General features: G+C 42.3%; 2 protein-coding genes across 5 annotated transcripts in view; one reads left to right on the forward strand and one right to left on the reverse strand.

Moving 5' to 3' along the window:
• The window catches only part of LOC115130348 (transcriptional repressor NF-X1-like), a 29,971-nt gene extending 24,450 nt beyond the window's left edge, over positions 1–5,521 (reverse strand). The window contains exons 1-2 of one of the 2 annotated variants that reach the window (XM_029661403.2): positions 5,452–5,521; positions 5,248–5,341 (exon numbers count right to left, since the gene is read on the reverse strand). In XM_029661403.2, coding sequence (XP_029517263.1) covers positions 5,248–5,269 — 22 coding nt within the window. In that variant the 5' untranslated portion in view covers positions 5,270–5,341; positions 5,452–5,521. Of the gene's footprint in view, positions 1–5,247; positions 5,342–5,426 lie in introns of both variants that reach the window. The other variant, XM_029661404.2, reaches the window with a different exon arrangement.
• A 3,341-nt stretch (positions 5,522–8,862) lies between these two features.
• The window catches only part of LOC115130349 (arf-GAP with SH3 domain, ANK repeat and PH domain-containing protein 1-like), a 68,600-nt gene continuing 56,702 nt past the window's right edge, over positions 8,863–20,760 (forward strand). For 2 of the 3 annotated variants that reach the window (XM_065019515.1, XM_065019516.1), the window contains exons 1-3: positions 8,863–9,031; positions 9,394–9,480; positions 10,819–10,945. In XM_065019515.1, coding sequence (XP_064875587.1) covers positions 9,416–9,480; positions 10,819–10,945 — 192 coding nt within the window. In that variant the 5' untranslated portion in view covers positions 8,863–9,031; positions 9,394–9,415. The remainder of the gene's footprint in view (positions 9,032–9,393; positions 9,481–10,818; positions 10,946–20,760) is intronic. The other variant, XM_065019514.1, reaches the window with a different exon arrangement.

A 20,760-nucleotide genomic window follows, 5' to 3' on the forward strand; every position in this document is an offset into this window, starting at 1 on the left:
CAAGACCAAAGAGCTGTCAAAGGACACCAGAAACAAAATTGTAGACCTGCACCAGGCTGGGAAGACTGAATCTGCAATAGGTAAGCAGCTTGGTTTGAATAAATCAACTGTGGGAGCAATTGATTAGGAAATAGAAGACATACAAGACCACTGATAATCTCCCTCGATCTGGGGCTCCACGCATGATCTCACCCCGTGGGGTCAAAATGATCACAAGAACGGTGAGCAAAAATCCCAGAACCACACGGGGGGACCTAGTGAATGACCTGCAGAGAGCTCGGACCAAAGTAACAAAGCCTACCATCAGCAAGGGCATTGAAGATGAAACGTGGCTGGGTCTTTCAGCATGACAATGATCCCAAACACACTGCCCGGGCAACGAAGGAGTGGCTTCGTAAGAAGAATTTCAAGGTCCTGGAGTGGCCTAGCCAGTCTCCAGATCTCAACCCCATAGAAAATCTTTGGAGGGAGTTGAAAGTCTGTGTTGCCCAGCAACAGCCCCAAAACATCACTGTTCTAGAGGAGATCTGCATGGAGAAATGGGCCAAAATACCAGCAACAGTGTGTGAAAACCTTGTGAAGACTTACAGAAAACGTTTGACCTCTGTCATTGCCAACAAAGGGTATATAACAAATTATTGAGATAAATAAGTATTTGGTCAATAACAGAAGTTTTCCACCATAATTTGCAAATAAATTCATTAAAAATCCTACAATGTGATTTTCTGGTATTTTTTTTCTCTCATTTTGTCTGTCATAGTTGAAATGTACCTATGATGAAAATTACAGGCCTCTCATCTTTTTAAGTGGGAGAACTTGCACAATTGGTGGCTGACTAAATACTTTTTTGCCCCACTGTATTATTATTTATAGGAACTCTATATCTGAACTCTGGGCACAAGCTACCTAAACATTTTATCTACCCCGTCAAGAGGGGGCGAAAGGCTAGGGGCGGCCTGGGCCATTTATAGATGCTAAATAGAGTGTGCAAAGCTGTACTCAAGGCAAAGGGTGGCTTCTTTGAAGAATCTCAAATATATTTTGATTAACACTCTTTTCGTTACTACATGATTCCATGTGTTATTTAATAGTTTTGATGTCTTCACTATTATTCTACAATGTAGAAAATAGTAAAAAGAAAAGAAAAACCCTGGATTGAGTAGGTGTCCAAAATTTGACTGGTACTGTAAGTGGACGCACATGGCATTTCGGCAAACATTTTATAAAATAAAAAGACTTTACACTGAGTGTACAAAACATTAGGAACACCTGCTCTTTCCATGACAGACTGACCAGGTGTATGCTATGATCCCTTATTGATGCCACCTGTTAAATCCACTTCAGTGTATATGAAGGGGAGGAGACAAGTTAAATAAGGATTTTTAAGCCTTGAGACAATTGAGATGGATTGTGTATGTGTGCCATTCAGAGGGTGAATGGGCAAGACAAAAGACTTAAGTGCCTTTGAACAGTTTGTAAGTCGCTCTGGATAAGAGCGTCTGCTAAATGACTTAAATGTAAATGTAAACAGGGTATGATAGTAGGTGCCAGGGTTTGTGACAAGGACTACAACGCTGCTCAACCACCTTCCTGTGTATCAAGAACGGTCCACCACCCAAAGAACATCCAGCCAACTTGACAACTGTGGGAAGCATGAGTCAATATGGGCCAGCATCCCTGTCAAACACTTTCAACACCTTGTTGAGTCCATGCCCCAATGAATTGAGGGCTGAGGGCAAAAGGGAGGGGTGCACCTCAATATTTCGAAGGTGTTCTAATGTTTTGTACACTCAGTGTATATCGGAGTTGTGGCTGTTGTCATAGAGAAAGATTAAGGACGTATCATGGATATAATCTGTTTTAGCATGGACAATTCCACTGAGGGCTTCCACCACTTTAAAGTAGTCAACTAGGTGGGGATTCCTACGAGTTGGGAGTAATCAGCCAATGAAGACCATGTACTACTTTAAAATGGAGTTCATTGGCACAGCCCACGCTACAATGGTGGAGATGAGTCCTATCTAGCTCTATGGCCTGTTGTTCACACACACATCTGCCCTCTCATTGGCTCGAAATGGTCCAATAGACAATCCTTGTTATAGCTGAGAATCCTTGGGATAAGGAAGAATGCCTTGTTAAAGGTATACTCAGCGAAATGACATTGCCACGAGCATCACCGGAGATATTGGGATGAGCGCAATGCAAGACTTCGCTCACACACTGTAAATGCACAGGTTCACAGCGTTGTAGCCAGGGCACCGAAACAGTGGAGAAGTTGAGCCACGCACTTCAATGCTCTTAGTTGTTGAAATTGACCCACTATTCGGTTTACTTTCTTCATCCATGTCATGTCGCTGAGTCTACCTTTAATGCCTTGGGATCTCAAGGGCTAGAAGGGATTCAGGTTGTCAAATTAACATCAAAAAATTATTTCGCATTTTAGCTAACCATAATTCTAACTGTTTTCCTAACCTTAACCAAATTCTCCTAACCTGCTACAAAAAGTCAAATCTGACAAACACTTCATCCCATCTAGTCAAAACCATATCAAGGGCCTGCCGGCATTGCAAGTGAGTCACTGGGCTTGTTTCAGTGGTACGGCTGAAGCAACCAACTGCAGACAAAAGTCGAAGAGTGAAGTCGGGGGACGTGCATCTGCGACAGCTGAAAGTCTGACACGGATGTGGTTTTCCAACAGCAAGGCTCAGTGCAGCATGGCAGTGTGCCAAAGTTTGTTATGTCGAAATAAACATGTCTCCAACCCCCATATCACACACTAAAAATAGGCTGTGTGTGTATATTGTACCAAAGACAGTACCGTATGACGGTAAGCAGAAAGTGCTTCTAAAGTCCCCGATCACACGAGTAGGCAATGTCATGGCAATGTTGGCTCGCTAAACTTCTGCATAGAAACACGTGATCTGGTCTAACGGTCATCTCGCGCATGTGCCTGCCGTCAAATCAAAGGCATTCCTTCGATATAAAGTAGTGACAGACGAGTAGTGTGTCTGAAGTGGAGGCAGTACAGAGCTTAGCATGTTTCTCGAGGAGGCTAAAGAGTCAGGTAATTAGTTAAGGGAGGAGAATGAGGGAAAGAGGGGAGGTTGAAAATACTGAGGGAGGCAGAGGATGGGTTTGAATCTGTTGGAGCTAGCAATAACAAGGGAGAGGGTATGTCGAGGAGGGTTGATGTCAAGTTCAAACAGAGTGAGCCGGACTTCTGGAGGTGAAATGGAAGGGGTAGAATGTGTTGTGAAGAGCTCAGAGCCCAAGCAATGCATTGATGGACAGTTATGATAAGACACATTTGGTCCAGAGGGAGTGAGATTTTTTGAAGAGGGTGGAACCAGGCCTTTTGGCTGATCCATAGTTGTTTTCAGGTTGGGTGGAAAAGTTGGTGGGTGCTGTTGAGTCGGTGAAGGTAACCCGATGTGCACTTATGTTTGTTTGTGTTTCTTCAGATCAGAGGGAGCAGGCGCTCCATGCGATGCAACCTGGGCCAAGATCGGTTTCTCGCTTTGCTCATTAGGAACAGGGCACCATTGAAAGGAGTGATTTCTTTGGTAGCGTTAAGGAGCAGTTGGAAGATTCCTGGTGTCTGTGACACCTGTTGTTTGGTGTGATGCAGACCCGGTGGTGAGCATGGTGAAACAGAGAAGCCCCTGTTAGTCCTTTTGAGTCAGTCTTAACCCGACAAGGTCATGTTAGGATGTATCAGTTAACCTGTTAGAGCATTTGTGGCGAATGGTTAAACGTTTATGATCATGTCGCAACTGTGTGTAGGAGGGAGATTCCAAGATGTGGGTAGTTGGCATGGGTAGTTTCGGTGGATAAAGTTGTGTGCTTCAACTTTAAGGGTGTCCATGTTGCTGGGGATCGGAAGTGTATGGTGCGAGAGAGGCAGGTTGAGGTGGCTAGAGTCAGAGTAGTGCAGAAGGTGCTGAATGCTAAAACAGTGAATAAAGTAGAGGATAGGTCAAGGGTGAGATTCTGAGAGGATCCTTGTGAATAGTAGATCTGTGCCAGCATAGAGGGATACGTCAATGAATGATATGCTTCAGTAAGGTTTGCTTCTTAGTGTTCATAGCAATGTTTATCAACTGCACTGCAGAAATGGAAAGTAAATCACAGAAAATAGATGTTGTCAGCTACATAAAAGTACTTGGGGGTACAAGATGACTTCAGAAGAGTTACATGGTGTGTTGAGTGGTAGTGTCCCATCCTCAAGCTGTTGGCCTGGGGTAGGATCAGATAGGGTTAAAGTACTGGAATAAGGAGGTGGGTTTTAATGAGTATAGTGTTAGTTGGCATGGTAATTAAAAAAAAAAATTATGTTTCACATTTCTATCACAAAGTGTAATGGATCTATACTGTAGTTCAGTTGTGGTAGTAATGTAACATATTGGATGCAAACTGCCATTAAACCTTACCTGAATATATTGTTTTTAACAAAAATGAAAAGGTGTCAGATTGTCACTTTGAGGTTGGAGTAATAATATGTTCAACTACTTAAGACATTGGCTCGAATCTAGGTTGTGCCTTCACATTTCGACAAAATTAACTACTATGGAGGAATGTAACTTCTCAAACCCTGGCCTTGCCTGCTTGGTCTGTTTCGCAAGCTTTCCGGAAGTATCGCGATGTTGCGTCTTTGGGCTTAGAATTCTATCAATTGGGGAGAAGAGACTCATATCATATTCATTTGTACACTATATACATCAATCTCGGAAAAGTTGCTTCCAGTTTCAGACATGTCTTAAGGTCCCGTTCGCCTGGGTCAAACAAAAACACTAATTAGACCTTTAATCACATGGTTGTAAAGTTCATGCAGTCGACTTGTAGGACAGTTGTTATCCCCATAATGCAACACACTAAAAGGAGACTTTACAGAAGTGACCCGCTTGAACTGAGTGAGCCCCCTTAGCACAAAGCAGAGGTTTCTGTTTGAGGAATACAGTATGTCAACCTAACTTACGTTTCCACTGAAACTCCGCTCTTGCGTCTTTCTACGCCTGCTATGTTGGGTTACTGAGTGAGTGAGAGATGTGACACTGCCAGCTAGCTTGCTAACGTTAGCTGAGTGCAAATTGGTAGCTCAACACAAACCCTGTAATTACACTTTGAATTTCCATTTGCTATGATTGGGCTAAATAGCATGAGAGATACTTAAATGATTATCCACTTAAAACTGAAGTGAGCAATCTAGTTAGCTAGACAGTTAGCGAACTGCTAGCTAAACTACTTTACCTGTGACTGAGCCCTCAGCCATTCAATCACACAGTTGGCAGTCGCTCACGTTCTTCTCCCACGCGAAGTTTGTTGCTAAGATTTTTTTAAACAGCTGTTGGGAGATTAACAACCAGAGATTAAATGCCACTTTGTATTTATTATTCCCCAAAAAATAATAACATGTCTCCCCTCCTTACATGATTGATTGCGGTATAAACGAACCGTTGTGTGAAACACGAGCTCTGACGATTCTTCCTGCAAAGGAGTTTGAAGTTATGAAACTTTATTGAGACTCACCCGCAGGACGGTTAGCCTTCAGTTCGGAATAACCACAAGGGGGACAGACCCGTCCCTGTCCACAGACAGTGTCACTAGATACCATTGACTTTAGAATGAAATATAACTGGACTGGACTGAAATAAATGAAATATAATAGAACTGAACTTAAATAAATAGAATATAACTGAACGTAGACTCTGTGAATTACTTTGCCAAGAGCAGAACCGCTGATATTGAGATGAGCGAGATAAAAGGCAGCGCACCAAAACAGCGGGGAATTTGAGGCTCGTGCTTCAACGCTTTTAGTTGTTGCGGAAATTGACCCACTTTGCTGTTTACTTTCTGCACCTATGTCATGTTGCTAAGTCTACCTTTAACTCAAGTAGAATAGTATAGCATAGAATGATCTACTGTCCTCCATGCTAGGTTCAAAATATACCCTTCTTCAACCTAGCCTCAATGGAGGAAATTCTTCCCACAGTATTGTACAGACAAAGGATCCCACAATATTGAACAGACAAAGGATCACACCCCTAGGCCTACACATCCATCACAGCCATAGTGTCTAAGCGAGGCCAGACAGTCATGGAAGGAATCAGGGTCGACAGAGGCTATGATGGATGTTTTGTGGACTTGGATCACTGGGCTGTTGATTTAAAAAGATTTCAGAGATAATGCAACTCTGCAAAAGGTTAACTCTCTGAGATGATATGCCGGGGTATAAATTCATAAAGAGCTCGGTCAAATGCAGTCTATGCTTAATTTTCAGTCAAGACTTTTCAGGTAATGATGTGTTATCATGTTAACCTCTCATCATTGTCTTTATATACAGTACCAGTCAAAAGTCTGGACACATCTACTCATTCAAGGGGTTTTCATTATTTATACTATTTTCTACATTGTAGAATAATAGTGAAGACATCATAACTATGAAATAACACATTGGAAATCATGTAGTAACCAAAAGAGTGTTAAACAAATCAAAATATTTTAGATTTTAGATTCTTCAAAGTAGCCACCCTTTGCCTTGATGACAGCTTTGCACACTCTTGGCATTCTCTCAACCAGCTTCACCTGGAATGCTTTTCCAACAGTCTTGAAGGAGTTCACAAATATGCTGAGCACTTGGTGGCTGCTTTTCCTTCACTCTGCGGTCCAACTCATCCCAATCCATCTCAATTGGGTTGAGGTCGGGTGATTGTGGGGGACAGGTCATCCGATGCAGCACTCCATCACTCTCCTTCTTGGTCAAATAGCCCTTACACAGCCTGGAGGTGTGTTGGGTAATTGTCATGTCATTGTCCTGTTCCACTAAGCGAAAACCAGATGGGATGGCGTATTGCTGCAGAATGCTGTGGTAGCCGTGCCGATTAAGTGTGCCTTGAATTCTAAATAAAAAACGGACAGTGTCACCAGCAAAGCACCCCCACACCGTCACACCTCCTCATCCATGCTTCATGGTGGGAAATACATATGCAGAGATCATCCGTTCACCTACTCTGCGTCTCACAAAAGCACGGCCAGACAGTCACCACAGTGAAAAACAGGACAGTTACTGGAACAACCCCCAAAAATTATACAAACATTTTTTCCAATAATGAACTCTTAGTTTTTGTCAAATATATAAACATTTTTAACAAGGAAAATTGGGGTTGTGGTTGTCATCAATAACCACGTAAAAATAATATGGCTCAGTTGGTAGAGCATGGCACTTGCAATGCCAGGGTTGTGGGTTTGATTCCCACAGTGGACCTGTATGAACCTGTATGCACTCACTACTGTAAGAGTGTCTGCTAAATGACTCAAATGTAAATGTAATAACCTTGACAAATAGGTTTACTTTTGCCCTGTTCAGTGGTATGACCAATGATTTATACATTCAGTTTATTAGGTACACCCATCTAGTATTGGGTCGGACCTCTTTGCGTCCAGAACAGCCTAAATTATTTGTGGAATGGATTCTACAAGTCGGAAACTTTCCACAGGGATGTTGGTCCATGCTGACGCAATGGCACCACGCAGTTGCTGCAGATTGGACGGTGATACGACACCAGGCAGGATGGGTCCATGGGCTCATGCTGATTACGCCAAAACCTGACTCTGCCATCAGCCTGACGCAACAGATCACGCAATGTTTTCCACTCATCAATTGTCCAGTGTTGGTGATTACGTGCCCACTTCTTCTAGTTTTTAGCTGATAGGAGTGGAACCCAGTGCTGCAATAGCCCATACGTGACAAGGATCTTCGAGTTGTGCCTTCCGAGATGACGTTTTGCACACCACTGTTGTACTGCGCCATTATTTGTCTGATGGTGGCCCGCCTGTTAGCTTGCATGATTCTTACCTCTCTCATAAACGAGCTGATTTTGCCCACAGGACTGCCGCTGACTAGATGTTTTTTGTTTGTCGCACTATTCTCGGGACACCCTAGACACTGTCATGCGTGAAAAGCCCAGGAGGGCTTGCACCTACGATCATATCACACTCAATGTCATTTAGGTCACTCATTTTGCCTATTCTAACATTCAATCGAACAGTAACTGAATGTCCCGAAGCCTGTATGCCTGCTTTATATAATAAGACACGGCCACTTGACTCACTGTCTGTAAGAGCTTTTCAATTTCCGTGAATGGGGTGGTGTATCCAATAAACTGGCCGGTGAGTGTATATACACTCAATAACTGATAGGGGGCGCTGTGTTGTAAAACAAATTTTAAAAATTTAAAATTAAAAAACATTTTGGAAGCAAAAGAAATGCATGTATTACTGTCTACTTTTTGACACATTTATTCTATAATAGACACCTTAATGCATAATTTTAAATTGTATTATGTGAGCTTAACATAAAAATAAAAACATATATTAAAACATTTTCCTTAAAGTATAATTTTTTTGAGATTACTAATGTTACTGTTCCCACAACAACAACAAAATACTTATATACATGTAATTTTGTCCTTGAAACATTGTAGAATTGTAGACTGTAGAATTCCATTCATTCCTATGAAGGACTGCTACTACTGGAGAGTGCCATCTGAAATATGGCCGACCAGTGCCTTCAAAGCCTCTCAATGGCCAATACATAGCATCAACAATTCAGGGTTTATATACATCATTGGGTACAACAGCTGTAGTTAAAATCAGCTCGAGGGAGCGAGGAAACTTCTTGGCTTTTTCTGTTTACCCAGATCCCACATTTCCTGTTTGAGTGCCTTCTGGGTTTCCTCAGTTCCTGTAGGCCTACCATTAGATCCAGCTCATTGTAAGTGGCTATTTTCCTGCTCACATGGCGGGTTTCTCCCTTCCTGCCCGCACTGTGACTGATCTTCACGGGATCCATTGCTAGAGGACATCACTCTCTCCTTTCAGCTCTTAAGTTTAAAAGCATAGCCATTACTGAACCCCTGTTGGTTGACTATTCAACATGAGCCTGATATGATGCGCCCAGCAAGTATTCTCTTCTGCATCAATCAAGAGGACATTCACACTGTTCAGATTCCAAATTTGATGTGCATCGATTTCGGTAAGTTGAGGCGTGGCGTAATAGCCCATGTTCTTCTTTGGAATATGAGTGGTACTTCAAAGGGTTAGAGATGGACATTATATTATTTTCAATAAGTCCGAAATTAGAACTTTTATGTTGGCTAACAAATGAACCTATTTAAAATATGTGTATTACTGTATGCAAAACAATGCTTTCTCATCAGAGTACTATTCCTGTGTGGTACAAATGATTTATTAATATACTATTAGTTGCCTATAGCCATTTTTTATACAAATTTGTGTTGTTGTGTTATCTTGATTCTTCCCCCCGGCTATACCACAATCTCTGATGTCTACAACAGAGCAACAGAGCTCTGCTCATGTGATTCTTATTTGATTTAGGTTATAAGGTGACAGTCAAGTCATGAGATCCTCCTCTTCCCGTCCGTCAAATTTCTCATCTAAAGATTCTTTATGGAATCCGAGTCGGTAAGACCCTCTAAATTCTGTTGATACTGAAACATTGTATCACCTCATAATATTCAGAGACTATTCTCTTGTGTCTAAAATCCTTCAATCATATTTCTTTGTGCTATTGCTTTAGTCTAGTAGTAAGTGTAAATTGACCAAGAGCCTATCATATCTGATAGGTACACTTTTGTTATTCACCAGCAATGTTTTTTCTCAATGTTGCACCCCTACAATTACAGGCATTCCAAGACTACAGGCACGCACTTCAATGTAATTTACCATCACTGTTTTACCTATGGATGAATCTTTTTCAGACCTCGTACCTTAACTCAATAGATCTGATAAGTATTTATAGACTGCAATTCCCCAATAATAAATACACGAGCCACCATTGAGGTTTTTTTCAATCAGCTAAATTATGTTTTAATGCGTTTCTTTAGGCTTCAATTAATATAAACTATTTTACATGTTTATAATTAAGTACCATTTTTTAAAATTAATAACACAGTAGTACAGTCAATTGGTATTTGTAAATATATATCTGACTGGTAAATATATATAGGCAGATAGGCATTTAGGATCATAAACAATACTGTCTATAGCAAAGGCCAAATAGAGTCTTAGAATATTAATTATTGGACACATTTTCCTTTTCACATAGCATATTATTCGATGACTTCAGTACACCCTCGAATAGAGGTAGTTTTTTTTTACTGCGGATTGTCTCTGAGTATTATGTCCGAGATCATAGACATGCGCAGAGTTCTTCCTTGTTTGTCTCCGTCATCAGAGGTGGGTGAGAGAGAGAGCGAGAGAGCGGGAGGGAGAGTGGTTGTGAATGTCAAGACAGCGTTGCATTCGAAAGAGAAACGGAGAGAAGAGAAGAAAAGAGACGAAATTCAGCGATTACAGAGAGCACATATTATAATTGATTTCACATAAATATTTCTGATTGTAGAAAATATTATCGGGAAAGTATCGTATTGAACATCAGCAAAACATGATGGAATCCGCTATTCTATTTTACAGCAAGGCAGCATAGGACAGTAATTAAGCGATTGTGTTTTGGTTATTTGCGCAAGGGATTCGGGCGAGAGGAGAAGAGAGGAAGGGAAGAATTTGTGTCCATTCCCGTTTCCCTTGGGGGCAGTGAAGTCATAGGAGAACCAAACAAGTAATTCGAGAAGAGACGCATTTTTGTAATTTCGCTATCTAGTTAGTATCCTAAACTATCAGTTTTCCACCCAGTTACACACGGTTAGACAACACGTAATATTCCTCGGCAGTTGTTTTTTCATGATTTAGGATTTTCTCAACAATTCTTGCCATCCTCTTCTGGGCGATTCCCTGCTGAAGGATGCCTGATCAAATATCGGTGTCCGAGTTTCTCTCGGAGACAACCGAGGACTACAATTCTCCGACCACATCCAGCTTCACGACCCGTTTGCAGAGCTGTAGGAACACAGTCAACATTCTGGAAGAGGTAAGGCTTGTTATAACATTGAGTCAGCCATGGCTGCAGATGGAATTGCGTGCAAGAGCGACCATTGCGCATTGATGAATCATGCCACCACAGATATGACATAGGTTCAGGAGGCACAGGCTACTTAAATTATACAATGCATGTTATTATCCTAAACTCCATATAGTGGTAGCAGGGTCCAGAGTTGGTCGTTCAAATAGACTCTGCATCTGTGTCCAAATGCCCAAGCCAATGCCAAAAGTTGTACTGTATTCTGCAGAATAACCTCAGAAAGTGTCCTACACAGAGAGCACTGTTCTGATGTGCAAGCAATACAAAAACAACATTTCTGTGATGAGCATTCAACCATGGCAAGCAAGGTTAGATTGTGATGGCTAGAATTAGACTTATTTGCATGCCTATTATTATAAACGGCCTGTTATCAATTGGCACTGTCTGGTGCTATTGGCAACGTTGTAACATTTACACTGTAGCAAACAGCACACCAAGGACCATGTTATAATACATGTCTGTTTACTGTCCCTTACAGGCGTTGGGATCAGTTCTTTGTCCCTGTACAATCCCAGACTATTAGAAGCAAAATGGCCTATTTAAAACAGTTAATACGCATCCTATTCTTTCCAAACCGAATCATTTGAACATGTGTCGTTTAAAAAACAAAACACAAAGACCTACTGTCCTAGAACTTAGCTGTTACATTGTTACAACATGCAATAATGGTGTCCAAAGGATCAGCACAATTGTGGTTCGCTTTTATAGTGTAGTGATGATGTCATGATGGCCTTCTGTGGTTTGCTCACACTGAAGCCTATGTTAATTCTGTGCAGTTCAATTGAGCTAGTTTTTCTCCTACTGCTGCTGGCTGGTGTTGCCAGGCAGAGGGGGAGGATTGGGTAGGATAGAGGAGAGGGAAGGGAGGGAGGGTGTGTTTTAGGCCTACAGCTTGCTGGTCTCTCTCTGTTGCATAACTCTGAGCAGAGCAGCCAGGCTGTAGCATTGGAGTGTGCTGGCTGTCTCCACACAGAGTGGGGGTAGGGATGGATGGAGCAGCAAACCCTCCAGCTTCCAGCCACTCTCTGACAGAGATATTGACATTTACAATGATTCTGAATCAGAATGTCTCCCTCCACACATATGGCGTTAACATCAGCCTGATTCTAAACCTTCTAAGCCTGTTCTTACAATCACAATCAGTGGTGGAAGAGCTCGCAGGCAAGTAGCCTACACACGCATGCGCAAACATGCACACACAAACACACTCACACTCACAGGATTGCACGTCTGATCAGTGAGGTGAGTGTAATCAGGTGAATCCGGGTGGAGACCATGGAGAGCAATGCATTCTCAGCCCACCCCCATCTGCACTGGCTTTACCATGAGATAATGGGACATCAAAGAAGGGCAGCAGCATGCCCTGTTAAAACCGACACATTACCTCATTTCATTACCTCATTTTTTTCATTGAATAAAATAGAAAGAGGTCTATGTTTCTCTCGAAGTCATTGGTTTAATGTTCTCATATAGTGTATATATAATGGCAGCCATGGCAGATGATCAATGCTGATAATCATTCATCTCCCTCTGCATGTTATCTCAGGCTGCATCCCAAATGGCACCCTATTCTCTAAATAGTGCACTACTTCTGGTCAAAGGTAGTGCACTACATAAGGAGTAGAGTGCCATTTGGAGTGCGGCAACAGTGTCAGTGGTTTCATCTTCCATTTAAGAAAGGAGGCAGGAGAGAGAGAGCAGTTCCTGAGATTGGAAATTTGAATCCGTTGAGTCCGTGCAACTCCTTCAAGCTAAGAGACAGTGGATTGTCATGTGCTCTGCTGTCATGTGCTCTGCTGTCATGCGCTCTACTGCCAGGCGTGCTGAGGACTAAAGAAAGATGTTAGGATGTTTCTGCATCCTCTGGAAATGAGGCTGAAGAAACACCTTGAAGTAGCCTAGAGCTTTGGTTTCAAATGGATAACATATACCTGTAGGACAATCTCTGTTTATTGTTTCTCACCCAATAGTGATGGAAATGTTATTATCAGTTATTACAACAGTGTCCTCAAGGAAACTGAAGTCCTTCCCATAGAAAGAGCCATAGTAACTTGACTTTACAGTATGCTTAAATGACCAATGATATCTTTCTTTATTCTTTTTTTATTTTACCTTTATTTAACTAGGCAAGTTAGTTAAGAACAAATTCTTATTTTCAATGATGGCCTAGGAGCAGTTGGTTAACTGCCTTGTTCAGGGGCAGAACGAGAGATTTTTACCTTGTCAGCTCGGGGATTCGATCTTGCAACCTTTCGGTTACTATCTACATGATAGTACATTATATCTACACGATAGCACATTATAGTGCATCATATCTACATGATAGTACATGCTGCATGGTTGTTCGAAATGGTTGACGCATTTTTGCATATTCTCTCTTCGTAGATAGATAGCGTAATATGCAGAATGGCTGGTCATGGCCTATGTGTCGTAGCATTTAGAAGTTCCACCCGTCTCTCCCCGAAGGTTTATAGTACAATAATAGAAGAATCTTTACAACCAAGCCATGTTTATTCTCATTTTACATGACGCTCTTATCCAGAGCGACTTATAGGAGCAATCCGTGTTCAAGTGCACATCGACAGATTTTTCACCTAGTCAGCTTGGGGATTCGAACCATTAACCTTTCTGTTACTGGCCCAACGCTCTCAACCGCTAGGCTACCTGCTGCTTCTCCACACAGAGCACATTTTTGTTCATTTAACAACAAGGAAAGGCTTGCGTCATGGATCACCTCTCTGGCTCTGTGCCTCCCAGCTCAGAGAGAGAGAGAGACTGCAAAACAAACTAAAAACATCTGTTGGAAGAGCCGCCATGTGCGCCCGGCCCGGGCTGCAGCAGTAACCACTCTGGAATTGTAGTCCGGATCACATGACGGGGACCATTATACTGGCCACAAAAGAGCAACAACGTATAATCTTTCTTATTTAAACAGACAAGAGGCCATAGAATCAAGCTTTTCCCAAAACATTGATCTAAAATCAGTAGAGAGCAGAAGACCTCGCCAGGGTCCTGCCCTGGGATACTACATACACCTTCCAGATGGCATTCCTCCTCACTTTATGGATTTACAACTCTGTAAAAGTTCAGCAGTATTGCCATGGCCTCTGAAAAGAGTCAGGGTGAAACATGTTGGCCATGTAGCATTTGAAGAGAAGCCACCAAAGATGCTAAAGTGGGCCTATTTGGTTTGTGCCACATTTTCACCATAACCAGTGAGGCAAAATGGGAGGCTATTCTCACATTCTCTCTTCAGAAAAGGTCAATAATTCCCATAATAACCTTCCCACCTTCTATCAACTGTCATCATTACAGACCTTCCAATGTCTCTCTGTTTCTCCAAGTAATTTTCCCAGTATGTTGACGAGGTAAATTATGCAAAGGTACATGGTGAATATTTAATGGTGTAACCTGAGGAGGAGAGCTGACCTGCCCGGAGGAGGACAACAGTTGTCAGCCTCCCTCCTCAGGCGTCTCAACACAGTGAGTCATATAAAGGTGCAGAGGGGGAGATGCAGCGACATCAAAACTTCTTACTTCAACTCCACACCTGAATTATTTATGGATGGCTGCTTGGAGAGACAAAGATGTTCACGATTCCCCTCCTCAAAGCAGCACTGTCCTTATTAACGCAACCCAGTTTGCCCAGTCACAACAGGGAAAAGCTCCCCTGCCTACAGTGCATTCGAAAAGTATTTAGACCCCTTGACTTTTTCCACATTTTGTTACGTTACAGCCTTATTCTAAAATGGATTAAATAGTTTTTTTCCCCTCATCAATCATAATGACAAAGCAAAAACAGGTTTTTAGATGTTTTTTCAAATTTATTAAAAACAACAACAAAATATGACATTTACATAAGTATTCAGACCCTTTACTCAGTTGAAGCACATTTGGCAGCGATTACAGCATCGACTCTTTTTGGGTATGACGCTACAAGCTTGCCAAGCTCTCCTATTCTTCTCTGCAGAATCTCTCAATCTCTGTCAGGTTGGATGGGGAACGTCGCTGCACAGCTATTTTCAGGTCTTTCCGGAGATGGGTTCAAGTCCGGGCTCTGGCTGGGCCACTCAAGGACATTCAGAGACTTGTCCCAAAGCCACTCCTGCATTGTCTTAGGGTTGTGTGCTTAGGGTCGTTGTCCTGTTGGAAAGTGAACCTTCGCCCCAGTCTGCCCTGAGCGCTCTGGAACAGGTTTTCATCAAGGATATCTCTGTACTTTGCTCTGTTCATTTTTCCCTCGATCCTGAGTAGTCTCCATGCCACTGAAAAACATCTCCACAACATGATACTGCCACCACCATGCTTCACCGTAGGCCAGGTTTCCTCCAGATGTGACACTTGGCATTCAGGCCAAATAGTTCAATTTTGGTTTCTCCAGACTAAAGAATCTTGTTTCTCATGGTCTGAGAGTCCTTTGAGTACCTTTTGGCTAACTCCAAGTGGGCTGTCATGTGCCTTTTACTGAGGAGTGGCTTCCGTCTGGCCACTCTACCATAAAAGCCTGATTGGTGGAGTGCTGCAGAGATGGTTGTCTGTCTGGAAGGTTCTCCCATCTCCACAGAGGAACTCTGAAGCTCTGTCAGTGACTATCGGGTTCTTGGTCACCTCCCTGACCAAGGCCCTTCTTCCCCGATTGCTCAGTTTGGCCGGGCAACCAGCTCTAGGAAGAGTCTTGGTGGTTCTTAACTTCTTCCATTTAAGAATGATGGAGGCCACTGTGTTCTTGGGGACCTTCAATTCTGCAGACATTTTTTGGTACCCTTCCCCAGATCTGTGCCTCGTCACAATCCTGTCTCAGAGCTCCACAGACAATTCCTTCGACCTCATGGCTTGGTTTTTGCTCTGACATGCACTGTCAACGGTGGGATCTTTATATAGACAGGTGTGTGGCTTTCCAAATCATGTCCAATCAATTGAATTAACCACAGGTGGACTCCAATCAAGTTGTACAAACATCTCAAGATGATCAATGGAAACAGGATGCACCTGAGCTCAATTTCGAGTCTTATAGCAACGGGTCTGAATACTTATGTAAATAAGGTATTTCAGTTTTTTATTTAATCTAGATTTGTAAAAAAATAATAATAATCTAAAAACCTGTTTTCGCTTTCTCATTATGGGGTATTGTGATTGATGAGGAACATGTTTTATTTCATCCATTTTAGAATAAGGCTGTAATGTATCAAAATGTGGAAAAGTCAAGGGATCTGAATACTTTCCAAATGCACCGTATGTTTACTGTTTATATTTCTATCAGTGCTAAAACGAAATAGGAAATAACTGCAGCCGCATACTAATGCTGTGCACGTCTTGCATAACAGGAAGTGACATCATTATGGTGTTGAGGGCAGTAATGGAATCTGGTATTGTTAATCCACTACTGTGCCCAACAATACACAAGGAATGTTCTGAAGAATGGTTAGAAAATATTCATGCTCATCTGCAATTTAATTCCCTGAAAGGTTCAGAAAAATGTGTAGAGGAGGACTTCATGTACAGGCAGGCTTTAGTTAAGCTTCCCTTCCTTTGTTAGGGAAATCGTAAGAAGATATTGGCTTTTTCTAATGAAAAACTTGTAGTTCCAACTTGCCCTGATCTTGGCATCTTTGAGTTAGTATCTTCTTATCCAACATGACTGAATCATGAACATTCGGGACAACCAGCCAGCCAGACTCCCTTGTGAGGCCCTCCCTTGTCTCTGCCCTACAGATGGTGCTTTGCGTCATTGAGTTAGCTGTTTAAATCAGGGAGAAACATCGCCTGGAACACAAGGGAAACCCTCAGTGGATTTGCATTCCTCTGAGCATGCCTCTCACACCACATCAGTGTGGAAGTGTGAGGACAAATCTTTGTCTTTTCATAGTCATCTTATCCAAACACTGTGAATTTCTTGGCAGTTACAATTAAACGTTTATTTCTTCCTTCTTTCATTTTGGGAACATCAGATAAGTGACTTTTTGTGAAATTGATTTCAGTTTCCACCTGGCGAAGAGTGAAATTGATAGTATACTATCTTGTCAAAATGACACAATTGGATGGTTTCAAATGAATACTGATTCCCTCCAGCCATTTCAGTGGTGTTAAGCTATGAGAGTGACAATTTTGCTGTCATTCTGACCTGAGGAGACTGTCAGCATCTGACATGAATTGGACAAATAGTCGTGTTGTTTGCTCTTCAGTAGAATGAAAGAGAAAAATGGCACCTCTGTTGACTGTTGCTAATTGTACTGCTCATTAGAGGATTTAAGGACCGCAGCATAGACACACAGACAGGCAGTCTACACACAGCATTAGGATTTATGATAGCTTCAGGACAGTGTTTCCGTTAGCCGGTAATAGTCAGCTTTTGGCCTACGTATATATATTTTTTTTAAGTCAATAAATCAAACTCCTGGTGGCCAACTGTCCGGGAGAAGAAGAAGAAAATCCCATTGCGAAATAATGCTTTTTAAACTATTCATTGATGGAAATACAAGTCGATGGCAATACATTTGACCGGCCAATGCTTATTGTGTATAGATTGATTCACATCATTTTGTGAAATTAAATTGGCGCGTGTGTACAGTATATTCATTAAGTACCTTATTTATCACACTTGTACAGCATACAGATAGCGAAAAATCTGTCAGACAGCATGAGAGCTGCTGCCACAGCATCTCACACAGCAAATGCAGAGGCAACGTGCATCACACACCACTTTGCAATGAGCTGGAGGCAGTATGCATTTAGAAAACACATACTTAATTGTTTGAAACCTGAACGTTTTACTACATATTATGAGGCATGTTTTACCCTGCTTCAAAGTAGCCTAGCCAACATCACACCCTATCTGTGGATGCAATTATTTTATATCAACATTATTACATTGTCCAGTAGCCAAAGGCACAATCTTAATCATATTAGCAACCCATGCTAGTTGCTACATATTAGATCTCTATTCTTTCTAAATGTGTACGGATATTTTAAGCTCTGTCACATGAAACCGCTCGCATGTGCGGTCCTGTTTGACAGTGTTTTCCCGTTAATTGCATTACGGAACGAACATTCACACGTAGCCCAGACCTGCTGCGCTTATAATGTGAAGAAATAATAGTTTATCAAAATTTTAAGCTAAACATTTTGATATGTTGCATCAGCCTCATCGTATTTTATTTTATGTAGACTAGGCCTACTGGTTGTTTGAATTTGGGATCTATCGTCCCACAACTGTCCCAGAGTCCGTTTGGAATAGGCTATTTCTTTCTCGACAAGCTGACCAATTGAATAGGTCAACTTTTCTACTATGGGGATAGTAGGCTAGTAATTTTGCTGTTCATTACTCGTCTTGTTGGCTGAGGAAACGTACATGTGGACAGTTATTCTAACATCTTCAAAGTGTGCATCAGAATTCGGTAAGAAGGACCGCACGTCGTTGCATCCTCGATTTCTATGTTCTGCTAATATGAATGACCATAATCGAAATGTGATTTATGTCATTCTGAGCAGAGTGGGCAGACGCCCTAATCAGGTTACGCACCCAATGCATTTGCTTCCGGTAAATTTCAATTAAAATGTTGCCGGAAAACCTGCTTCAGGGTCTACTTTACTGAGAAAATCTGCTGCATACCTCAGGATATGTATGACACAACTTCATTTGTGGGCCTCCTTCCAAACGACATGTAAACGTAACACCGTTGGCCCACGATGACACACATTTGTTTTGACATGTTGTTTACACTTGAAGGAGATTCCATCTCAATGTGCCTGAGTGAGATGCACATGTTTATCCTCACGTGCAACATATCTAATTAGAAAACAGTGGATCCATCTGCCAGCCCCCCATATTAAACTGGGAGAGGCTACCCAAGACCTTTTGGTAAACCATAAAATGGAGACACCAGCTGTTTGAATATCTACCTTTAGGGACAGAATAGGAAACTGTATATCGATGTGGTTTTCAGCTTTTTTTTTTTTGCATGGTTTTTCTTACAACCAGCGACGAGAAAGATCTGTTCTAGCCTACATTTTTCGCTTTGGTATGATGCAATGTTCCTATTGAGAACAAGTCTTGTGAACACTTTGAATAATTCAAGAGAACGAGACAGGTTTCGTCATATCCGGGTTTTACGTAACAAAGTGAATGCAGGCTATATGCAGGCTTCTTACTTCAACAACATTCACAACTCAGGACAGATGTTGCTAGCTGAATTATTGATTAAGTTGAGGCTTTTTAGAATTTGTCCCCTTGTGTCACATGCAGGCAAATTAAACAGAACAGTGTTTATCGGCATATTGCATGACTTGGCTCTCTCTCACTGACGGCCCATCACATTTTCCATCCTAGTTCAACCACAAAACAAAAAGTGCAAGCAAAGGCTGTCCTATAAAAAGTGCTCGTTAGGTAAACTGTCAGCCTTAGAAATCTGACTCATAATCCCCCGAGCGAAGCAGTATCTCCCATGGTAACACAAGGGGGGTCAAATCGTAGTTCACTGTTTAAAAGTACCATATAAGCCTATAGTATCTGATGACTCTTGTTGCTGAGTTCCATTAGAGAGTTAGAGGAGAAGGCTGGCGATCAGGCAGTGGGGGTGTCTTGAGTCCATGTCTGAGTCCATTTAACAACAGTGGCCACTCAGTATCCCCCACCCTCCCTTTGCATAAATCAGAGAACGAGCAGGGATCAGAGCCCTGACAGCCCCACTGCCGGAGCTAAGCCTGGTCAGGGGCTAATCCGCTGTCTGCTAATAGCCCTTGATGATATATGCAGTGCAGCTGTGGCAGGAAGAGAAGGTAGGCCAACAGCTGGAAGCCCGGGCCAGAGACTGATTATCCAAATCCCTTGGTCTCTCAGACAGCAAACAAACCAACAAACAAGCAACTGAAACAGCATCCGAACACAAAGCCCAAAACCCTCCCACTGTGAAAGAGGCACGCCACAGATAGATTCGAAATATCGCTGGAGGATTTCTTTAAGGAGGTTTGGGAAGGATGTTTTGAGGTCTTAACCGGGTCACAACACCTCTTCATCCTGAGGCGTGGCAAATTGGCAATGGGATGCATGTCTGAACCAGTTTTGAAACAAAATAGCTTAAATCTGCTTTTCTTTAATAATGAACAAGCCCCTCTTCTCTGAGTTTGTGAGTGCTTGGGTCAATGGCCTTCCTCTAGAACTGGCCTGGGGGTTGGAGGAAGGCAGCACTGCTCAATGCTCACTGATGCATGCTCCTCTCCTGGCCTGAGGGGGAAATACTCCAAGGCTGACTCTGTTTCAAGAGGACACAATGGTGTTGTGCCTGGGACCGTGTGTGTGTTGTCAGCTGGGCACTTGATATAGTGTTTCATCTGAAGTGCTGAACATGCCTGCCAGGGGATGGCTTGTTGGCTCAGATGTGGATTTACACACGCTTGCTCCGTTTGAACGGCAAGGCTTTCCTAGAGCCTACAGAGGTCACTCTGCCCCCCTGGCAGGCCCGGCTCCAGGATGACATGCCCGAGGGGGCTTTTTAAATCCACGTGAGGTGGGGGGGGCGCACAACTAGTATTGCTTTAGAGCTCTAATAAAACAAGGTAGATTGGTCTTACTACTTCTCATACTGTAGGTACAAAAAATGTATATGAAATGTAGCCGTACACAGTCAACAAACCGTCGCTTTGTATAATAACACGCGAATGATATGCGTCCCCAATGCGACATGTGTATCGAAAATGCCGCCATATCTGGAGTAGAAGGCCTGCACATCATTTGCGCCTACCAACACGTGAAGATCAGCTCGATGAGC

Source organism: Oncorhynchus nerka, linkage group LG6 (genome assembly GCF_034236695.1).
Source record: "Oncorhynchus nerka isolate Pitt River linkage group LG6, Oner_Uvic_2.0, whole genome shotgun sequence".
Lineage (NCBI taxonomy): Eukaryota > Metazoa > Chordata > Actinopteri > Salmoniformes > Salmonidae > Oncorhynchus > Oncorhynchus nerka.